Genomic DNA, 16,068 nt, shown 5'->3' with positions numbered 1-16,068 from the left:
GAACAATATCAACTAGAAGTATTCAAATTCCTATTCCAAAATTTAGTTTGGTGAAGAACATCAACTGGATGTTGGTGAAGAACATCAACTGGATATATTCAAATTCCTATCCCAAAATTTAATTTGGTGAAGAACATCAACTGGATGTTGGTGAAGAACATCAACTGGAAATATTCAAATTCCTATCCCAAAATGTCATTTCTGCATAGTGGGCACTTAGCTTGGACTTTATTTGCAGAGAGGAAATTAAAATTGGGAAACGGAATGGGGCAGCACTTAAAATGTATAAACCAGCTGATTTAAATAGATGTGAATAGGGAAGGAGAGATAAAATGAAGAGATGGAGGGAATAAAAAAAGGGATAAGGAAGAATTTACAGAAATGGACAGAAGGGGAAAGCAACAAGGAAAAAAAAATAACTAATATCAGGGAGGAGTGAAAAACAAACCATGTTTAGTACCCGATAGACAGAAATAAAAGAGGAATCTGGAAAGCATAGAAGAAGAGTAGAACGAATAAGTACAAAAGTACAATGAGGGTAACATTATTATGAGTGTTTTTGTGATTAGGAAGGAGTAATGTTACCTTTATCAGAGGGTAGACAGGTCTTTCCATTTGAACCAAAGCAGCACTTGCATCCATCAGCACACTCACTGTCTGAAGTGCATATGTCCTGACGATTCTTTATTTCAGTTTCTTTAGTTGGGGGACACTTTCCAGATCTCTCTTTTAATACATATCACAAACAAGATAGGTTGTTGACAAGAAAATGCCATACATTATCATGACACATTTTGATATGCAATGTGACAAATAGTTAACACTCTATCATAGCAGGGCCGGACTGGGAAAATAAATTCGGCCCGGGCATTTTTCAATCACATGGGCCCCCTGAGAAGGGGGCGGGGCCAGAGAGGGTGTGTTTTGTCATCATTAATGATAAGCACGCCCCCTTTCAAAGTAAGTATTTTAGTTCAATGCGCAGAGCCCTGCTGAAGAGCTCTAGCATGAGAAAAAGGCCCTGTATTTGTTCTGCGCAGCACAAGCAAATTTAATAACATGCTTACGCTGTGTTTGCTTTTAACTTGTCTCTGGTGTCTCCGTAACTAGGATACCAGAGGACAAAAGGGCTAGGAAAGTGTCTCATGCTAGAGGCTGTAGAGAATGTGTGTATAGGGGACATAGTGTGTATTGGGGATGTAGCAAGTGTGTGCATACAGGCTGTAGTGTGTGTAGGGTTTGTAGAGAGTGTGTGTTTAGAGAATGTAGCATGCGTTTGCTAACAAGGAATGTAGCGTGTGCATAGGGGATCCAGAGTTTGTATGTCAGGAATGTAGTGTGTGTAGATGGTGCAGTGTGTGTGTGTGTGTGTGTGTAGGAGATCTAGTGTGTAAATGACCCAGAGTGTGTATAGGAGATTGTGTGTGTGTGTGTATGTGTAGAGGATTTAAAGTGTATATAGGGATCTACTGTGTGTATGTGTAGATTAGATGATCCAGAGTTGGGTAAGGGATCTAGCATGTATATGGAGTGTAATGTGTGTAGTGGTGCAGTGTGTGTAAGAGGGGTGCTGTGTGTGTGTGTGAGGGTGTTCTTATCTGTCATCACATTCTATGTGTCTAATTCTGTTTCTCTAACTCACTGAGGGTTGTTTTATATATTATATATGTGCAGGGCCGGATTAACATAGGGGCTGATGGAGCTGCAGCTCCAGGCCCAGGCCCATGGAATAGGCCCATTGGTTTTAAAAAAAAAAAAAAAAAAAATTTGTAACTTTTTTTTTTTTTTTTTTTTACACACTACTCTTAGGGTTGCCAGGTATTTCTCATGTATTTCTTAGGGTTGCCAGGTATTTCTCATAAGTATTTCTCAGGTATTTGAGGCTGCCTAGCCGGTGCCGGTATTGCAGTAATACCGGCAATACAAATGTCTGTCTCAGTATAAACATAGATTATTCTGCAATACCAGCGCCGGCCAGTAGGGGTCTCTGTTTGTGTGGAGAGAGGCAGTGATAAGAAGTTACGGCATCTCCCTCCTTGCCTCTCTCTACTCACTGGTCCGCGGTGGAGCAGCTCAGTCCAGGCAGCAGCTCCGAGACATGGGGACGCTGAGACATTGGGACACTGGGGAACATGGGGACCCTGTGCATGGACGTCCGCAGGAATTTTTCCGATCGGGGGGGCGGGGGGGCATAATTGTAATGACATCCATGCTTGGCCCCTTTTTGACAGTGTCATGAAAGGGAAGGAGCATAGTCATTTTCACATAAAGCAAGGATGAATAGCGTTTTCACAACTACGGTGTCAGGAATATATGTTTGAATTCCTGACACTATAGTGTTGCTTTCATCAAATTACAGGAACATTCTTGTCACCATAACAACTTTATCTAAATGAAAATGCTGTGATGCAAGGAGGCCCCTGGGTGCTCTTTCTTTGAAGGAGTGAAACCGCTCTCAAATGGTTTACCCCCAAAGGCGTCCTTCAGCTCCAGATCTCCAGGTCGCTCAGTGGTATTCGACTTCTGAAACAGAGTGTCAGGAAGTGCAGATTGACGTTGGGCATGGGTGCCGCTGATTGGCTAGAGTGGTCAGCTGACACTCTAAGCCAATCGCTAGTTCCCGATTCATAAAAAGGTTTTACGTTTTTATGAATGGGGAGCTACTGATTGGCTTAGAGTGCTAGCTGACCCATCTAGCCAATCAGTGGCACCCCTACCCAGCGGCCCTCTGTGTTTCCTGACACTCAGTAAATAAAAGTGAGCACATTAACACTGATATTGTTTGTTTTTACCTGGGGAGATGAGAAGGTCCAATGTTTCCCTGCCAGGCCCAGGTACCAACGCCTTATGATGTGGTGTCCAGAATCAAGTGCTCCAATCTCATTTTCTTCTCCTTCATTTGACACAGTCTTCTTTGTCTTCTGATGCTCCTTCTGCTCCTTTACCTTTCTGCTACTTTCTGCTACTTTTGCGCCCTTCTGCTCCTTTCTCTTTCTGATCCCTTTCTGCTCCTTGATGGCTCTTCCTGCTCCTTGATGGCCCTTCCTGCTTCTTGCAGACCCTTCCTGCTTCTTTCTGCCCCTTCCAGCTTCTTGATCCTTTCTGTTCCTTCTGATTCTTCCTGCCCCTTCCTGCTCCTTGCAGACCCTTCCTGCTCCTTTCTCCCCCTTCTTTCTCCTTGCTGCCTCTTCCTACTCCTTGCTGCCCCTTCCTGCTCCTTGCTGCCTCTTCCTACTCCTTGCTGCCTCTTCCTACTCCTTGCTGACCCCTCTTGCTCCTTCCAGACCCTTACTACTCCTTGGTGACCCCTCCTGCTCCTTGCAGACCGTCCCTACCCCTTCCTGCTGCCCTTTCCTATTCCTTGCTGACCCCTCCTGCCTCTTGCAGACCCTTTCTACTCCTTGCTGACCCCTCCTGCCCCTTGCTGACCCCTCCTGCCCCTTGCTGACCCCTCCTGCTCCTTGCTGCTCCTTCTACTTTACCCTCCTGCTCCTTGAAAACCTTTCGACCCCTTCCTGCTTCTTGCTGCCCCTTTCTATTCCTTGCTGACCCCTCCTGCCCCTTGCAGAACCTTTCTGCTCCTTCTACTTTACCTTCCTCTTTGCGGTCTCCCCCACCCCCTCACTTATCTGCTCCGTAGGCTGCTTCTGTGCTGCTACCCTGCGGTTTTAGTCATGAGAGAGAGGCAGGGATAAGCTGTAGCTTCCTGCCTTTCTCCATTCACAGCGCCACCTACTGGCCAGCGCTGGTATTGCACTGTATTCTCACACTAAAATGAAAAATAGCAGCACAAGCTGAAAAATCCGGGGGGGGGGAGAGGCCAAGTACCCCCCTTTATCCCCCCCATTCAGACGCCCATGACCCTGAGACACAGTGGCCCCATGTCTCCCAGTGGCCCTTAGTCTGTGTCCCCATGTCTCCCAGCCACTGTCCCTAGTGTCTCAGTGGCCCCATGTCTCCCAATGTCCCCATGTCTCTAAGTGTCCCCTAGTGTCCTAGTGACATCAGGACACTGGGAGACATGAGGACACAGACTCTAAGGGACACTGGGAGACATGGGGATACAAACACTAGGGGACACTGGGCGACATGGGGACACTGGGGAGACATGGGGACACTGGGTGACTTTGAGACATAGGAGACATGGCAGTGTCCCCATGTCTCCCAGCCAGTGTCCCTAGTATCTCAGTATCCCCATGTGTCCCTGGTGTCTCTCAGTGTCTGTAGTGTGCCAGTGTCCCTAGTGTCTCAGTGTCTCAGTGTTCCCTAGACTCCCAAAGTCCCCTAGTCTCCCAATGTCTCTGTGTCCCCATGTCTCCTAGTGTCTCAGTGTCCCCTAGTATAAAAGAAAATATCTCAGGCACTCACTGTGATAGATTTAGGCAGGTTAATTGGACACCGCAACGTTTCGACCTGTACCCAGGTCTTTATCAAGTCTCCAATGTCCCCTATGTATCAGTGTCCCCTATGTATCAGTGTCTCAGTGCCCATAGTGTCTCTGTGCTTGTAGTGTCTCTGTGCCCGTAGTGTCTCTGTGCCCGTAGTGTCTCTGTGCCCGTAGTGTCTCTGTGCCCGTAGTGTCTCTGTGCCCGTAGTGTCTCAGTGTTCCCTAGTATAAAAGAAAAAAATCTCAGGCACACTGATAGCTTTAAGCAGGTTTATTGGACACCGCAACATTTTGACCTGTACCCAGGTTTTTATCAAGTCTCCAGTGTCCCCTATATATCACAGTGTCTCAGTGCCCCATGTCTCCCCGTGTCCCCTCGTGTCTGTCACCCAGTGTCCCCAAGAGTCTCAGATTTCCCAGATCTCCCAGTGTTCCCTAGTATCTGTGTCCCCATGTCTCCCAGTGTCCCAATGTCTCTCAATGTCCCCTAGTGACATGGGGACACTGGGAGACATGAGGACACAAACACTAAGGGACTGGGAGACATAGGGACACAGACATTCCCCCTTTTTGTGTATGTTCGCCCTTTCGGACGTTCTGGTTATGTGATTTGTGTCAGTAGCCCACCCTTTTACCGCATCCATAGACTTCCTGCTTTACTGGACACTGCTGTTAGGGGGTATGGGTTTACTTGAAAGATGAAAGCATGAGATTAGCAAAGGGTATGTGTTTTCTCATAGTTGCATCCTATGAGTTTCCCTACAGCATCATCTCCATCAGATACATGACGCTTAGGAGGTAGGACTGTTTTAGTGTTTTTGGTCAATACGATTTTGTAATTAGGCCCATCATAATTATCAGCACCAGGCCCACTGGGCTCTTAATCCGGCCCTGGATAGTGTGTCTGAGGGTGCTGTGTGTGTCTGAGGGTGCTGTGTGTGTCTGAGGGTGCTGTGTGGGTAAGGGTGCTGTGTGTGTAAGTGTGCTGTTAGTGTTAGTGTGAGTGTGCTGTATGAGGGTGCTGTTTGTGTGTGAGGGTGCTGTATAAGGGTGTTGTGTGTGTCTGAGGGTGCTGTGTGTGTCTGATGGTGCTGTATGAGTCTGAGGGTGCTGTATGAGTCTGAGGGTGCTGTGTGTGTGTGATCTCCCTTGCCGGCCTTGGCAAAAAATATAATTCAAAAAATCACCACCTCTACATCAACGTTTCGACCCTTCAGGGTCTTTATCAAGATCTTGATAAAGACCCTGAAGGGTCGAAACGTTGATGTAGAGGTGGTGATTTTTTGAATTATATTTTTTGAAATCCAAGAGAGTGCTCCTGTCTTAAATTTTGTATATATATATATATATATATATATATATATATATATATATATATATATATATATATATATATATATATATATATATATACATATATATATACATATATATACTTGTATTGCATATTCAGTATTCAGAGTTCTCACATGCTGTTTACCAACCTTTTGCTGGAGGTTTGCAGAATTTATAGTCATTATCTAAGCAGCACTTTTTGTCACCATCACATTGACTGTCCCTGGTGCATAAAGCATGAGGAATATCCGTAGAGGGAGTATAATATCTCTCAGAAGGGCAAATTCCAGGCTTCACTGATAGAACAATGAAATACATTAGTAAGTAAATTAAGTATTGTATATTGGAACAAAGGAACATAAGACTTAACTTTTTACATATAGATCTATAGAGATATAGCAGATTGCTACCAGAGGTGTAACTCCATCACCAGCAGTGTCCGTAGCCTTCCAAGATGTCATATAACTGGTAAAAGTTCAAATAAAAACTGTAATTTTCCAACCAGCAGCCAAACAAATTACATTTACAATACAATGACCTTACTCGTGGGAGTATTTTAGTACATTTAGGGTAATCAGGCCTTAAAACCATCAGATTATTCAGAGTGTGTATTAGCATATTACTACTACAAGCTATCTTAAATCTAGCCTCCTCTTCACTATACTATCTTTTGTTCATCCTCCTACTTTAGAGGAACTAAGGAGTAATACGAATTTGACTGATTATTATGCTCTTGGCTCATACTTTCTTATATGTAGAATGAACCTCTAATTGATTACTTCGTTTTGAGCCATTGTGGCTATTACTTTTCTAAGAACTTTTTTCAAATCCCACCCACCCTGATTCCTTCTAACTATATAGCATGCTCTTCCAGCTGTTTGGAAACACAGCCAATCACATCCTCATTCCCTTTACATGCTATCAGTTGCTGCAGTTATACTATTAACTCTATCTGCTATCACATACAAATCCCTCTGCTACCTCTTGTCTCATCTCCCCAGTTTAACCTTTAGATTGTAAGCTCACGGGCAGGGTCCTCAACCTGTTGTATCGGTCTGTTCTTACTGTGTTTGTCTTTTCCCAATTTGTTGGCGCTTTATAAATGCCGGTAATAAAAAAATAAATACATCATTTGCTCTAAGCTTCTTATCATATATGCCTCATCAAATTATTATACTCTTCTAAATACGCACTTCTTAGTCAAATAGATAGTTTAGTGGATATTATTTTTTTCTCTGTACAGGAGTGTTGATACCATTTTAAGCACACCCATTACATAGTAATATCTATGCTCTTTTTAGCATAGAATTTCTAAGTGGAAGGTGTCTATTTTATCTTTTGGTTACAATTAGTGATGTTGCGAACATAACATTTTCGGTTCGCGAACGGCGGACGCAAACGTCCGCAAATGTTCGCGAACCGGCGAACCGTGCGAACCGCCATAGCCTTCAATAGGCAGGCGGATTTTAAAACCCACAGGGACTCTTTATAACCACAATAGTGGTTGAAGGGGGGGGGGGAGGAGACCTACTCTCCTTCCCCCCGGCCCCCACCCCTGGGTTTGGGTGGGGGCCATAAAAATAACAATTAGGGGGGACCTATTGTCCCCCCCGGCCCCCACTCCTGAGCGGCAGGTGGGGGCCCTACAAATAACAATTAGGGGGGGACCTATTGTCCCCCCCGGCCCCCACCCCTGAGTGGCGGGTGGGGGCCCTAAAAATAACAATTAGGGGGGACCTATTGTCCCCCCTGGCCCCCACCCCTGAGCGGCGGGTGGGGGCCCTACAAATAACAATTGGGGGGGGCAATTGTCCCCCCCGGCCCCCACCCCTGAGCGGCGGGTGGGGGCCCTACAAATAACAATTAGGGGGGGACCTATTGTCCCCCCCGGCCCCCACCCCTGAGCGGCCGGTGGGGGCCATAAAAATAACAATTAGGGGGGACCTATTGTCCCCCCCGGCCCCCACCCCTGAGCGGCGGGTGGGGGCCCTACAAATAACAATTAGGGGGGGACCTATTGTCCCCCCCTGGCCCCCACCCCTGAGCGGCAGGTGGGGGCCCTACAAATAACAATTAGGGGGGACCTATTGTCCCCCCCGGCCCACACCCCTGAGCGGCGGGTGGGGGCCCTAAAAATAACAATTAGGGGGGGACCTATTGTCCCCCCCGGCCCCCACCCCTGAGCGGCGGGTGGGGGCCATAAAAATAACAATTAGGGGGGACCTATTGTCCCCCCCGGCCCCCACCCCTGAGCGGCGGGTGGGGGCCCTACAAATAACAATTAGGGGGGGACCTATTGTCCCCCCCTGGCCCCCACCCCTGAGCGGCAGGTGGGGGCCCTACAAATAACAATTAGGGGGGACCTATTGTCCCCCCCGGCCCACACCCCTGAGCGGCGGGTGGGGGCCCTAAAAATAACAATTAGGGGGGGACCTATTGTCCCCCCCGGCCCCCACCCCTGAGCGGCGGGTGGGGGCCCTAAAAATAACAATTAGGGGGGACCTATTGTCCCCCCGGCCCCCACCCCTGAGCGGCGGGTGGGGGCCCTACAAATAACAATTGGGGGGGACCTATTGTCTCCCCTGGCCCCCACCCCTGAGCGGCGGGTGGGGGCCCTACAAATAACAATTAGGGGGGGACCTATTGTCCCCCCCCGGCCCCCACCCCTGAGCGGTGGGTGGGGGCCCTAAATACAAAGGGGGGGGGACCCAAGTCACCCCTCCCCCCCAAAAAAAATTATCTATCTACCTACCCCCCTCACCCTAAAAATAATGAGGGGGGGACCTTTAACTAAAAACCTGTAAAAAAAAAATAGATAAAAACAACTTACCATTCGATGTTTTCTTTCTTCTACAATCTTCTTTTTTCAGCCCCAAAAAAGGCCAAATAAAAAAACATAATAACCGACGCAATAAAAAAAAACCAAAAAAAAAACCGACCGCACAAAAAAATAATCCATCTTCACCCATGGAGGGCTCCGCGCAGACTGAGCTCTGCAGGGCGGGAGAAGGCTTATAAAGCCTTGCCACTCCCTGCAATTAGGCTAAGAACACTCTGATTGGCTGGTTTAAGCCAATCAGAGTGCTCTTTGTCATTTTACACAGCGTGGGAAAATTCCAAAGAACTTTCCCACGCGTGTAAAATGACACAGAGCACTGTGATTGGATGGCTTTAAATCCATCCAATCACAGTGCACTGTGTCATTTTACACAGCGTGGGAAAGTTAAATTTTCCCACGCTGTGTAAAATGACACAGAGCACTGTGATTGGATGGCTTGAAATCCATCCGATCACAGTGCACTGTGTCATTTTACACAGCGTGGGAAAGTTACATTTTCCCACGCTGTGTAAAATGACACAGTGCACTGTGATCGGATGGATTTCAAGCCATCCAATCACAGTGCTCTGTGTCATTTTACACGCGTGGTAAAGTTCTTTGGAATTTTCCCACGCTGTGTAAAATGACAAAGAGCACTCTGATTGGCTTAAACCAGCCAATCAGAGTGTTCGTAGCCTAATTGCAGGGCGTGGCAAGGCTTTATAAGCCTTCCCCCGCCCTGCAGAGCTCAGTCTGCGCGGAGCCCTCCATGGGTGAAGATGGATTATTTTTTTGTGCTGTCGTTTTTTTTTTTTTGTTTTTTTTTTTATTGCGTCGGTTATTATGGATTTTTATTTGGCCTTTTTTGGGGCTGAAAAAAGAAGATTGTAGAAGAAAGAAAACATCGAATGGTAAGTTGTTTTTATCTATTTTTTTTACAGGTTTTTAGTTAAAGGTCCCCCCCTCATTATTTTTAGGGTGAGGGGGGTAGGTAGATAGATAAAAAAAATTGGGGGGGGGAGGGGTGACTTGGGTCCCCCCCTTTGTATTTAGGGCCCCCACCCACCGCTCAGGGGTGGGGGCCGGGGGGGACAATAGGTCCCCCCCTAATTGTTATTTGTAGGGCCCCCACCCGCCGCTCAGGGGTGGGGGCCGGGGGGACAATAGGTCCCCCCCTAATTGTTATTTGTAGGGCCCCCACCCGCCACTCAGAGGTGGGGGCCGGGGGGGACAATAGGTCCCCCCCCTTATTGTTAATTTTAGGGCCCCCACCCACCGCTCAGGGGTGGGGGCCGGGGGGGGACAATAGGCCCCCCCCTTATTGTTCATTTTAGGGCCCCCACCCACCGCTCAGGGGTGGGGGCCGGGGGGGACAATAGGTCCCCCCTTATTGTTAATTTTAGGGCCCCCACCCACCGCTCAGGGGTGGGGGACGGGGGGACAATAGGTCCCCCCCTTACTGTTCATTTTAGGGCCCCCACCCACCGCTCAGGGGTGGGGGCCGGGGGGGACAGTAGGTCCCCCTCTTATTGTGATTTTTAGGGCCCCCACACCTTTTTTTTTTTAACAGTGAGCAGCCACAGGCTGCTCACTGTTTAATAGACATGCCCCTACTCGCGGTATTGCGAGTAGGGGCACAATTTACTAATACTAAGTAATTTTTACTTAGTATTAGTAAATTAATAGGGGGCGGACCGAACATCGCATATGTTCGCCCGCCGTGGCGAACGCGAACACGCGATGTTCGCCAGGAACTATTCGCCAGCGAACAGTTCGGTACATCACTAGTTACAATCCTGGACAGGGAGGATGATAACTTTTTTATCTAAACATTATCCCTCAATTGAATTAGCAGTTAATCAATATGTAACCTTATGGGTGTTCTCTTAGTCAAAGCACAATAAATACTGGATGAGTCTCTTATAAGTGTTTACTTTATACTACTAATCTGTAACTGCCTTTTCCTACTGGACTTAAAGGGACACTATAGTCACCAAAATAACTTTAGATTGATGAAGCAGTTTTGGTGTATAGGTAATGTCTCTAAAGTTTCACTGCTCAGTTCAAAGCCATATAAGAGTTAAATCACTTTGGTTTCTGTTTATGCATGCCTAGCCACATATCCCCTGGCTGTGACTGACAGCAGCCTGCATGAAAACAAAATAGTTTCATTTTCATTCAGATGTAACTTGCTTTAGTTTTTTTTTTTATCTCCTGCTCTGTAAAGTGAACTAATCACACCCACAGGAGGCTACTGCAGGGTCTAGAAAGCTATTAGCAGAGCTTAAAAAAATAAATCTAAATTAAGCAGACTTTTCAATAAAGGACGTGTAAACAATAGATGACTCTTTACAGGAAGTGTTTTGGGAGGCTATAGTGTCCCTTTAATATATAAGTTCCATCCAAGTAGTTCACTTTCTAAATACCAGGTGATATTTTGTTCATACAACCATTAAATAGTACAATATTAGACAATAAAGGCTGTTGTTTGAGAAGCTTTGGATGACTGTCCATTACATATATCGGTCACAAGCTTTGGTAGCATAATATGTACCATGGTTGCAGTAAATTCAACAGAAACAGAAAAGGGACCCTTTAACCATTTATAAGGTTAGGGAGCTAGATGATTTCTGATTTCAGAGAAAAAAAGTTTAGTGAGAGACACGATGGCACTGTATATTTTTCACATGTTCAACAATGGTCAGTTTATTGATAAACTGACCATTACAGCAATTTCATGTCCATGATAATTAAGAAATATCATGGACATGAAATTGCTGAAGGACCTGTTGAGTATGTTTTAATTTAAATATCTAAAATGTACAGATTATTTTTTAAAAAGATAGTAATAGAGTCTTAAGTTGGCAAGCAGGGGTACAGAGTCCATTGTTGCAGTTCAAAGCCTGTAGCAAACAACTAAAATTGAATGAGCATTGTAGACATGACATGTAACCATAATACCCATTAGCTGTTAAATTTGAATCACAATAAGGTCACTTACCTTTTGCCTTGATGACTATTACAGAGGTGAATAGCAGTGCTAGCCCAAACATGATGATCTGACCCGTGTACATCTTGATGCTTTTATGTGCTCTGCCTGAATGTGCAAATCTATTTATCCTCCGATTCAGCCCATATCATTAGGGTGTGCACCGGGAAACTCTTCCCCTATGTTATTTTGTTATGTTGTGTATTGTGAATAATTACTAAACATTCTGTTGTGTGATGTGAGTGTGGTTGTAAGTCTTGTAGTGGTGTGTGAAGTGTGTTTTGTTGCTCTCTGTGTGTGCTTTATAAGGCTGGCTGTGTGTAATGTTTGTACAGCTGTAAATTATGTGTGTGGATGTGTGTGGGTAGCTCTGAAGCATGACTTGTTGTTACATTCTATGGAAAAACTGGACACTAAGAAATCAACCAGGTGTTTTGAAGAGTGATTTGATAACAGTCTATAAAGCAGTTACATTTACAGAGGTTAAGTATGGTTTACAATACATTTTATTGGAGCGAATTGAAATAATCTATAATAGACCTACCTAATTAGTGTAGTATAAGCAGTATGTTGAGAAAATGCTGCCCTGCAATGCTGAGCACCCCGTAACCTGTAAATAAAACATAGTATTCAGGACAAGTAATGGCCCTTGAGCCAAATATAGCGTAGGGCTCAGGACCGACCTTAAATGTAGAAACAGATTCAAGTGAAAGCAGTGGTCCTGAATAAAGAGCCTTATAACACAGTGAAATATACAATTAGTATTTAGGAGACGATGAGAACCTTGAGACATATTTGAATGAATACAAAAAATAATCTACCTAAGTTTGACAAAAGTTGTAGGAAGGACCCAATGTCAAACTGTATTTAGATTTGATCTTTTAGTAAACTAGACCTAGAGAAAATAGCGACATCACATAGGTGGGGGTCGAAAAGGACCTAAAAAGGATTAAGGAAGCAAATTAATCAATTAAAAGAGAAATTAAAAGAATTTCAATGTTTAATTTTCTCCTATTAGGATCTAATATACGCAGGGTCTCTAAGTAACAAAGTTAAACCACAACTAATTTTAAATGTAATATGCTTCATGACCACTAAAGGTCACCGGCTGAGTTTAATGCAGGGTGTCCGTGTAACATTAGTTTAGAATTAGGGAACCCTCACTATGGCTAAAATAGCATTCAAATGTATTGCATAAACGCTCTCTGGCCATAGAGCATTTGTGCTTTTCCCAGACGGACTTAACCAAACGGAAAATTGAAAAATAGATGAACGCTCCACCGAATTAAATCATACATGTAAAACATAAGAAAGCTGTTCGTGCAAATGAGCCCAACGGTACATTTAAAACATACAAGCAAAAATCATGAAAAACCCCTGTGGCGAAACCAGCCTCGCCACTGGGCATTGGAGAAGACCGATTGCCAGCCTCCTGCCATGTGACTATGGCCCCTGGGATGTATTGCCCTTTAAGAAACGTATTTTGGCTTATTGCATTTTGAAATACTTTTTCTTCCCCATTGAATACATAGGAAGGTGTGCCCCTCCCCCGTTTCCTGTTTATTGTTCTCCAGCAGGGCGTTGTCCCAGGGACACTGCCAGACCAGTTGGAACTTGCTGTTTTGCCCCTCCTCTGTCTCTCATCAGCCCTTGCTATGGTTTAACCCCATGGCGATTTGACTGTGTTCGTGGGAACTGAGCGCTGTTATATAATATAATATAGTGAATGTGGGGCTTCCGTTCAGTATGATAGGAATTATGTATTTTTATGTGTTTTTACTGTTGTAAATAGAACTATTTTCTGTATACTGGAGATAATTGGCTTACCACACCCAAGCTATGCTTGCAGGTGGTCACTAGTGATGTCCCGAACGGTTCGCTGGCGAATAGTTCCAGGCGAACATAGCATGTTTGCGTCCGCCACCGCGGGAGAACACATGCGGTGTTCGGTCCGCCCCCTATTCGTCATCATTGAGTAAACTTTGACCCTGTACCTCACAGTCAGCAGACACATTACAGCCAATCAGCAGCACACCCTCCCTAGCAGACCCTCCCACCTACTGGACAGCATCCATTTTAGATTAATTCTGAAGCTGCAACCATTTTTTTTTTTTTTAGTGCATATAAATGTTACAAGCAGATACTCCCCCCAGACACTCTGTATTACTGCAGATACTCCCTCCAGACACCCTGTGTTACTGCAGATACTCCCTCCAGACATCCTGTGTTACTGCAGATACTCCCCCCAGACACTCTGTGTTACTGCAGATACTCCCTCCAGACACTGACACAGAGCAGAATAGGGATTGTTCCCCCTACAAAGGGTCACTTGGCAGATATGGATTGACACCTATCCTAAGGATACCTGATAAACACCGACACGGAGCCCTCCATGGGTGAAGATGGATTCATTTTGCGCTCGGGTTTTTTATTTTATTTTTAAGTTTTACGGGTATGATGGCTTTTTATTTGGCCTTTTTTGGGGCTGAAAAATGAAGATTTTAGAAAAAAGAAGACGTTGAATAGTAAGTTGAATTTTACTTTACAGGGTAGTAATTTTATTCCCCCCCTCACTATTTTTTAGGGTAGGTAGGGGCTTTTTTATTTGGTTGTGTGACTAGGGGCTTGGGGACCCCTAGTCACCTTTGATGGGGGAGGGGGGGATTTTCATTTAGGGCCCCCACACACTGCACACACTATACACACACTGCACACACTGCACACACACTGCATACACTATGCACACTCTACACACACTGCATACACACTGCATACACTATACACACTGCACTAACTATACACACACTGCACACACTACACACACACTGCATACACCCTATACACACACTGCATACACACTATATACACACTATACACACTGCACACACTATACACAGAAAAGAAAATAACCCCCTTGCGGGGATAAGTTGAGTGTGTCCAGATCGTATCTCAATAGGGGATAACCCTTGTATTATATACAGAGAGAGAGAAAAAAAGATAGTGTAAACCAGAGACCATAGGTCTAGGAAACACTGGTGAGATACAGATCTCAGTTGTCTGTTAAAATTTATAATCTTTAATTAGGTATACATAATCATGAACAACTCTTTAACTCTTTAACCGGAGTTTTCTCTTCACACTATTTGTCAGTATCTGAGTGCCACTGTAGGACCAGCTCTATATTGTATATGCTGTCCACCCTCTATTGGGGGATTGTCCTACCAGCACTGAGTAATCTACTTGTGGCCATATGAGCGATTATGTAACACTGCATGTTGCAGTACCCTCTAGTGTAACTCTGTTGAGGCTTTAATGTCTCTATACCTCTATATGGTTACACGTTTTGTGGTTCTGTTTGGCATTCATTAGCCAGTGTGTCATACCAGTATGTGTTAAACAGACGGAGTGTGTTACGCTGCAATACTAGTCCTATTCTGACCAGTCAGTGCATACAGCACTGGGGCTAGTTTCAAGCAGTATTGTGTCCGGTAATACCAACAAGGGGGACATTCAAGTCTCCTAATTAATATTCACTACTCTTTAACCGGAGGTCTCTTTTCACACTATTTGTTAGTATCTGAGTGCCACTGTAGGACCAGCTCTATATTGTATATGCTGTCCACCCTCTATTGGGGGAATGTCCTACTAGCACTTAGTAATCTACTTGTGGCCATATGAGCGATTATGTTACACTGCATGTTGCAGTACCCTCTAGTGTAACTCTGTTGAGGCTTTAATGTCTCTATACCTCTATATGGTTACACGTTTTGTGGTTCTGTTTGGCATTCATTAGCCAGTGTATCATACCAGTTTACCCTATTCTTACCCGTATCCAGGGATAAGGATTTGTCTATACATCAGCTGTTTACACGAGTAGTCTCTGGTCTCTCCCACCGATATTTCCTATTAGCGAGGTATATATCTAGAGCAATATTTTTCTTTGCTCATACCTTTCCCATAGCTCCCTAAGATCTCCTCTTTCACTATTTGGGTGCGTTTTCCTATTTATTTTTTGTTTTTCATTATCTTTTTGTTCATGATTATGTATACCTAATTAAAGATTATAAATTTTAACAGACAACTGAGATCTGTATCTCACCAGTGTTTCCTAGACCTATGGTCTCTGGTTTACACTATCTTTTTTTCTCACACACTATACACACACACTGTACACACTATACACATACTGTACACACTGCACACAATACACACACACTGCATACACACTGCACACACTATACACACTGCACACACTATACACACACTGCACACACTATACACACACACTGCATACTCTATACACACACTACACACACTGCACACACACACTGCATACACTATACACACTCTACACACGCTGCATACACACTGCACACACTGCATACACTATACACACACTGCACACACTGCATACACTATACACACTACACACACTATACACACACTTCATACACTATGCACACACTGCACACACTGTACACACACTGCACACACTATACACACTCTACACACACTGCATACACACTGCATACACTATAC

The 16,068-nt window shown here is 44.8% G+C and overlaps 1 protein-coding gene across 1 annotated transcript; it reads right to left on the bottom strand.

Moving 5' to 3' along the window:
• Positions 1–565: 565 nt before the first annotated feature.
• LOC134566158 (waprin-Phi3-like) lies at positions 566–11,615 on the bottom strand. Its single transcript, XM_063425862.1, has 3 exons — positions 11,542–11,615; positions 5,872–6,018; positions 566–726 (listed from the first exon to the last, which is right to left on the bottom strand). Exons 1-3 carry the CDS (start codon positions 11,612–11,614, stop codon positions 566–568), a joined length of 381 nt encoding a protein of 126 aa, XP_063281932.1. The 5' UTR covers position 11,615.
• Positions 11,616–16,068: the final 4,453 nt, after the last annotated feature.

The sequence above is a fragment of the Pelobates fuscus genome, chromosome 6 (genome assembly GCF_036172605.1).
Source record: "Pelobates fuscus isolate aPelFus1 chromosome 6, aPelFus1.pri, whole genome shotgun sequence".
NCBI classification, from domain to species: domain Eukaryota; kingdom Metazoa; phylum Chordata; class Amphibia; order Anura; family Pelobatidae; genus Pelobates; species Pelobates fuscus.
This window is presented reverse-complemented; position numbering and strand designations above follow the sequence as displayed.

Excerpts from the sequence above, each read along its gene's own strand:
- LOC134566158 (XM_063425862.1), bottom strand. The coding sequence starts at position 11,614 with ATGTACACGGGTCAGATCATCATGTTTGGGCTAGCACTGCTATTCACC. Across the intron at positions 6,019-11,541 it reads AATAGTCATCAAGGCAAAAG|TGAAGCCTGGAATTTGCCCT; the intron begins GTAAGTGACCTT and ends TTGTTCTATCAG. Across the intron at positions 727-5,871 it reads CTGCAAACCTCCAGCAAAAG|AGAGATCTGGAAAGTGTCCC; the intron begins GTTGGTAAACAG and ends ATGTATTAAAAG.